The 7,500-nt window shown below is 37.8% G+C and overlaps 1 protein-coding gene across 3 annotated transcripts in view; it reads right to left on the minus strand.

Annotated features, from left to right (window-relative positions):
- The window catches only part of jef (major facilitator superfamily domain-containing protein 6 jef), a 17,073-nt gene that overhangs the window by 320 nt on the left and 9,253 nt on the right, over positions 1-7,500 (minus strand). Inside the window, exons 3-12 of one of the 3 annotated variants that reach the window (XM_027379300.2) lie at positions 6,893-7,057; positions 5,078-5,305; positions 4,721-4,873; positions 4,330-4,485; positions 3,768-3,881; positions 3,430-3,526; positions 2,841-3,002; positions 2,310-2,588; positions 1,736-1,956; positions 1-758 (exon numbers count right to left, since the gene is read on the minus strand). The exon at positions 1-758 is cut by the window's left edge and continues 320 nt beyond it. In XM_027379300.2, the coding sequence (XP_027235101.2) occupies positions 630-758; positions 1,736-1,956; positions 2,310-2,588; positions 2,841-3,002; positions 3,430-3,526; positions 3,768-3,881; positions 4,330-4,485; positions 4,721-4,873; positions 5,078-5,305; positions 6,893-7,057 (1,704 nt within the window). In that variant the 3' untranslated portion in view covers positions 1-629. The remainder of the gene's footprint in view (positions 759-1,735; positions 1,957-2,309; positions 2,589-2,840; positions 3,003-3,429; positions 3,527-3,767; positions 3,882-4,329; positions 4,486-4,720; positions 4,874-5,077; positions 5,306-6,892; positions 7,058-7,500) is intronic. The other 2 variants (XM_027379299.2, XM_027379301.2) reach the window with 2 other exon arrangements.

The following is a 7,500-nucleotide window of genomic DNA, read 5'->3' on the forward strand; positions in this document are numbered from 1 at the left end:
TGATTAGCAAAAATGTTGTGCCACATCGAAATGCGCAACACCGCAATTGATATGCATACACGGAAGGCAGCACTACCTTTCCTTAAATGATAATCACATCTTAGATAAGAATATTTGAATAATTTTGGAGTAGATATTGTTTTTTCATTTTCACTGAAGCACTGTTAAGTAGATTTCCATCAACAAATTAGTCAATCACAGCCTACGACTTATTCATTCAGCCAAAATATTACAGTTTAATCTCATACGAGACTTAAAAAATTAAGTAGGCAGCATTCAAAATATCTTTCTTATGACACTACAAATAAATTTTCAATTTTCAGTTAAAATTATACTAAAAGCAGTTAAACTGTTCTCAGTATTATTGAGTATGACAGTATCCTAAACTGAAATCATTTCTGTCATAAATAACCACAAAGCAAATATAGGTTATTCACCCATTTGATTTTTCTCTTCTCATATATGCTTGTTTTGTATGACAGAAAATGAAAAAGTCCTGGTACGTGATTTTCTTTTCTCCTTTGCAGATGGCACCATAAACAACACTGTTCAAATTCAGTTCAACTCAAAAACAAACTCCTCTTCTCATAGTAATAGTATTGCAAAATGTTCACTTGACAGCTGAGATTCTACCATTCATAATCATGAGCAGTTGCCTCGGGTTGTGGCTTGTGTGGTGAGGTTATGGCAGGAGCAGCCTTGAACATCTTCGAGTCTCCCTTGCCAGTATTACTTCCATTCAGCAAATCATTGTATGCCTGAAAAGTTATAAGTACATTTTGAAAAGAGAAAAGATAATTCTGTCTGATAGAAGCAGTGGTGTGCAGAGGTCTTGCAACGCCCGGGACCAACTTCTGGATTGTATGCCCCTAAGACTCAAGTAAAAGGCTTATTACTGAGAAATATTATAAGATGGAGATATTTTGAATATGTAAACACAGATGAATCATGATATAAATACTTTATGCAATTTAAATATATATTTCAAAATCATTCTTACTTCCCTCTTTGATTGGACTTCCCCCCATTGGGATGCCCATGACCCCCCCCCCCCCCTCTGGCCCTCCTGTACACCACTGGATACCCACATAAGCAGCTATCAAACTATATATATATATATGTCTGCGTATATGGGTGTGTTTGTGTGTGTGTGTGTGTGTGTGTGTGTGTGTGTGTGTGTGTGTGTGTGTGTGTGTGTGTGTGTGTGTGTGTGTGTGTGTGTGTGTGTGTGTGTGTGTGTGTGTGTGTGTGTGTGCGTGTGCGTGTGCGTGTGAATGTATATACATGTATAATTATTTTTTTATCCTCTTGGGGCATCTAAACCAGCTACCACACATGCACTGTAAAACTACAATATAAAGATGCAACTACTTCTACAGTATTAGTCTAGTGTGACAGTCTATATGTCAAGATTCCATATCTCCTCCAGTAACAATTTTTGTTTATTTGAAACTACATACTGCTTTCTATATAAAATATTGTAGTCAGAACTTATATGATATTCCTTTTCATTCATGTTTCTGTAAAGCAGATATAGTCTCAAAGTTTTTCAGCCACATGTCATAATATATGAAATGATCATACTGTATACCAATAAAAGACAAATGACTCATTTACTATACTTACTTGGATAAAACTATATATAGCTTCTATTCGATAATTATGTCTTTACCTTTTTTTACTTACTTCTACTTAACTTTTAAAAGTTAGGGCTACTATGTAATTATAAGCTTACTTGGAATCTTTGTTTGATGCTTTCATAATCTGGACTGAGATCAGGAGAAGTGACTGGCGAATCTTTCTTCTGGAAGGGACTGGTGGGTGCTAAGTAATTCCTGAAGGGATTGGTCTCAGAGAACACTGGAGGAACGGGCTTGGTGCTGTAGTTATAGCCACCACCGCCACCCTCACCTCCACCTCCTTGCATGAATGGATTTGTGCTAGCACCTCCACCACCTGAAGCATGAACTTGCTCATAAGTTCTTTTGCAAATACAAAGGCAACACTTCTCAGTGTTCAATGAATTGTGAACTTCATTGTGAGAAGTAACATTTCCATTGACTATGGATTTTGAGTGACTGTGTAAATGTGTTTGAGTGTATGTGTGTGTCTACTTAGGTACCTATGTGCATGGCTGTGCATTTATATATGAATGCATTGATGTATAAACTATATTAAGTGTGTGAAATAAGGCACAGATAAACTTATGCACACACATTAGTCAGCAGAATCAATTTGCTGTATCTTTTTACAGGCTATTCCATTTAGTATCAGAGCTATTACTGCCAGTTAAGCTGCAAGTCTCTGACCTGGTATGTCAAGCATTCCATTGGTAGCATTGTAAGTCCCATAACCAGCATCTGGCGCTCCTTCATTCAACTTTTGTGAACTTAATGCCCTTGGCATCGGATTGGCTGGTACACCATGGGGGGCAAGGGCCGTTCCTTCTTCTGCCATCTGCCTTGGGTCTTCCTCTGGAGGCAGATCCGGCTGGAAGCCAATATCCTTGCGGTAGAAGTTGATGAAGATGAAAAGTCCCAAGACAATCAAGGACACCACACCATATGATCGGAACACAACAGCAGTGCCTGTTAGGATTGATTAAAGTCATGAGTAAAAACATGTTTCTGTCCATAAATCGAAAGTATCTGAATAATAAGATCTTATTATTGATGAATTAGTTCAACTTTTACTAACAAAACTGCATCTAGACAATTAACTTGAATCTACTGATTATTCATATGTAACCATGAACCTAGAATCATATGCAAAGAATTCTTTTTGTAAAACTAAGTACATTTAGTACATCTATGAGAAAACTTGTTTTATAGTATACTAACCAAAGTAACTGACAAATATTCCTCCAATGATAGCTCCACATCCTCTACCAAAGCCATGATGGATGCCCTGGAGTACTCCTTGTGAAGAGGCTCGGAGATGGGGTGGTGTGTTATGTGCAATGTAGGAGCAGCAGGCAGCCCACACAGCAGCATGAGTAATACCTGAAAAATGGTGGTATATATTTGAAAGACTGTAAATTATTACATGATAGGGAGTTATGTGTGGAATTAATGTCAAACACATTGTAATGCCAACAACGAAGGGAAGAACAAGAAAACAGCAAATATACTGAGGCCTTTTCGCTTCATTGTGAAAAGGCCTTCGGCATATTCATGTGTTTTCTTGTTCTTGTTTTTGTGGAGTTATGTGTACCTTTCTTGTAACAAATATACTGACAGATATTACAACAGATTTTAAACATACTCTAGAATCTAGATTCTGAAAGAAGATAAGTATGGCAAATTCTTGAAATCAAATCAACTAATGTACAAGATAATATTCTTGAGAAAATTAGGGAAAGGGTAATCATTAAACCAAGTACAGAACAGACAAAAGAATTGCTATCTTACATGCAGTTGACTTACGCACCTTGAATAAATTCGAAAGGTAAGACCCACCATGGGTTCTTGATCCAGGAAATATACAAGAAGCGAACCACATTGCCTGTTAAGCCAATACACAACACCTGCAAAATAATGCAGAAGTGCTTTTTATTTGGTGTAACTTGAAGGTATACTGTAAATTATGTGCATACTCTGCAATTCTATTAAACAACATTTTTTTTTTTTTTTTTTTTGTCTGTGTGTGTGTGTGTGTGTGTGTGTGTGTGTGTGTGTGTGTGTGTGTGTGTGTGTGTGTGTGTGTGTGTGTGTGTGTGTGTGTGTGTGTGTGTGTGTAAAGTGACATTATAGAAAGACGAACCATACCTTTACGTGCCCAATCTGTGAGATCAATCGGAAGCTGAAGAAGTACGCAAAGATTTCTGATATATGGTTGATGATACTGGCAATACCAAATACGGTTGGGGTACCACCATAATCCTAAAGAAAGGAAGTATTGTGAGATGAATTTAAAAAGTATTTTCAACATCCTTTATATCTCAGAAACTTGTAGGTAGTTTCTATAGGATCTTTATCATAGTTAAGTGCATAAATTATTTGTTAAATGTCATATATATGGAAAAATGTAGTTATCACAATTTTATCCTTGTCTTATAAATAAATAAATATATATATATATATATATATATATATATATATATATATATATATATATATATATATATATATATATATATATATATACACACACATATATATAGATATATATATATATATATATATATATATATATATATATATATAGAGAGAGAGAGAGAGAGAGAGAGAGATAGATAGAGAGAGAGAGAGAGAGAGAGAGAGAGAGAGAGAGAGAGAGAGAGAGAGAGAGAGAGAGAGATTTCACATACATATTCACTTATATATATACCTGCAAGTGCCAGAAAAGGAAGGCAAAGATCAGTCCAATCCCGAAGCCCATCCACCAGGCCACGAAGAGGAAGGCGCCACAACGAAGGTTTTTAAATTCTCGCAAGACGACAAACCATTCAGGCATTTCCTTCATTGTCTGAGCAAATATCTTGGTCTGCAAAAAAAGGTTTGATTTCATAAATCTGTACAAACATATATAAACATTATAAATTATACATTTTTTTCTAACTGTGAGTGGGACAGATCTATCATTTTTTATTTAGATACCTCGTGAAAGTACTGGTTTACTGAAAAAAAGATGAATCATGCAGAGTTTTGAATTAAGCGTACGCTATCAGAAGTTTTCAGAGGACACTCATTTTGCAAATATATTAAGAATTCTGCCGAACCTTGATTGTTCCAATAGCTTCATCAATCTTCTGCCTCTGCGATTTCTGTTCTTGCATTGGGATCTTGGGCTCATTCCAGGGTCTTGGTCCGTTGTCTACTGGTTCCTTCACCTCTTCCAAGTTCATGTCATTGGATGCTTCCGAGTAATAGAACTGAAAAGAAGAGATACGTGTCATAGGTAGCATGAGCACTCACAGGTGACAGTAGTGGTATATAAAGACACAGATACAGACACATATCTCTATATAAGAAAACTCAAACTCTTTTCACCCGCATGAGATCACATAATGTACAAAAAAGGAAAAAAATCCAGCACATAAGCACACCTTTTCAAAAGTTAAAACCTTTTCACTCACCTTAAATTGTGAAGCTGTTATCAGTGCACAACCCATTAGAACGCTGAACACGGCAAAGCATATGGTGTAATTCCGCTCTTTCTCGTGTGGTCCACAGGGATGCCCAGGGAACGCCGTGGAGTGGTCAAGGGCAATACCCACAAAGAACATAGCCAGACCCCAGCCCAAGGAACCGAACATTCTCTGCCGTCCATAGTGATCTGCCTCATCGCCTAAGTATGTCAGCACCTGTTGGTTTGGTTAAGGGTTAGATTTGCATGTTTTTATGAAGTTCTAGTGCTAGCAGTTATGATATGTTGTATTTTCATTTATACAATTTGAGTATGTAAGAGAATTCAGTGATAAGGAGAATTTTATGCTTATTGTTTTAAATAAAGTATATATTTGTTTGTGGTTCATATTTCATATTGGGAACCAAATGCAAAATACATCCTCTGGAATATAATTTTGTGGTCTATAACATGGACAAGGGAAAACAATCACTGCCATTATTTGGTAAAAATAACATCAATCTTCTTATTTTGTTAATTTTAGTCTATATTCATGCTGACACTGATGAATATATAAGTACCTACATGCACGCACACACACACACACACACACACACACACACACACACACACACACACACACACACACACACACACACACACACACACACACACACCAAAACTACTATATTATAGTGCGATGTGTACTATATATAGCACACACACACACACACACACACACACACACACACACACACACACACACACACATACACACACACACACACCCACACACACACACACACACCCACACAGACACACACACACACACACACACACACACACACACACACACGCACACACCAAAACTACTATATTACAGTACTATGTGTATTATATATAGGAGACATACACACACACACACACACACACACACACACACACACACACACACACACACACACACACACACACACACACACACACCAAAACTACTATATTATAGTGCAATGTGTACTATATAAAGCACACACACACACACACACACACACACACACACACACACACACACACACACACACACACACACACACACACACACACACACACACACACACACACACCAAAACTACTATATTACAGTACTATGTATATTATATATAGTACACACACACACACACACACATACACACATACACATACACACACACACACACACACACACCAAAACTACTATATTACAGTACTATGTGTATTATATATAGGAGACATACACACACACACACACACACACACACACACACACCAAAACTACTATATTACAGTACTATGTATATTATATATAGTACACACACACACACACACACATACACACATACACATACACACACACACACACACACACACCAAAACTACTATATTACAGTACTATGTGTATTATATATAGGAGACATACACACACACACACACACACACACACACACACACACACACACACACACACACACACACACACACACACACACACACACACACACCAAAACTACTATATTATAGTGCAATGTGTACTATATAAAGCACACACACACACACACACACACACACACACACACACACACACACACACACACACACACACACACACACACACACACCAAAACTACTATATTACAGTACTATGTGTATTATATATAGTACACACACACACACACACACACACACACACACACACACACACACACACACACACACACACACACACACACACATCCCGCCACATAACCGACACCCAGACCAACTCCGCGACCCCGTCCCGAAGCCTCACCGCTGAGTCGGCCAACGTGATGGCGGGGCAGCTGAAGAACTCGCCGAGGATGACGACCAGAAGCAGCAGGAAGAACACCTTCTGCACGTCAGTCGATCTGTAGACGATGCTGGAGAAGGGAGGGGACAGCCAGTCTTCCGTTCCTTTGAATTCCTTGAAGTTCAACTGCGTGGGAGTCGAATGGTTATTAGAATGGCGATCATGGTGGTGAGGGTATATCGGTATATCGGTAATGATAATGGTGGTGTAGGTAATATTGGTGATGAGTGATGGTAACAATGATAATGATAATATGCATGCAGTAGTAATAATGGTATTTATTTTAGTAATAGGGATACAGTTTAAATAATATTAATGGCAACAATTAAATAAGATCAACATATCTCTAAATAAATGAATAGTAGATACCTCAGCTCTCTAGGTTATCAATACATATTGAAATTAATATTTTGACAGCAAGGGCTCAAATTGGAAAGTTGCAAATTGGGTAATGCTTAGGCGTGAGTGAGTGAGTGAGAGTGTGTGTGTGTGTGTGTGTGTGTGTGTGTGTGTGTGTGTGTGTGTGTGTGTGTGTGTGTGTGTGTGTGTGTGTGTGTGTGTGTGTGTGT

Source organism: Penaeus vannamei, chromosome 28 (genome assembly GCF_042767895.1).
Source record: "Penaeus vannamei isolate JL-2024 chromosome 28, ASM4276789v1, whole genome shotgun sequence".
NCBI classification, from domain to species: domain Eukaryota; kingdom Metazoa; phylum Arthropoda; class Malacostraca; order Decapoda; family Penaeidae; genus Penaeus; species Penaeus vannamei.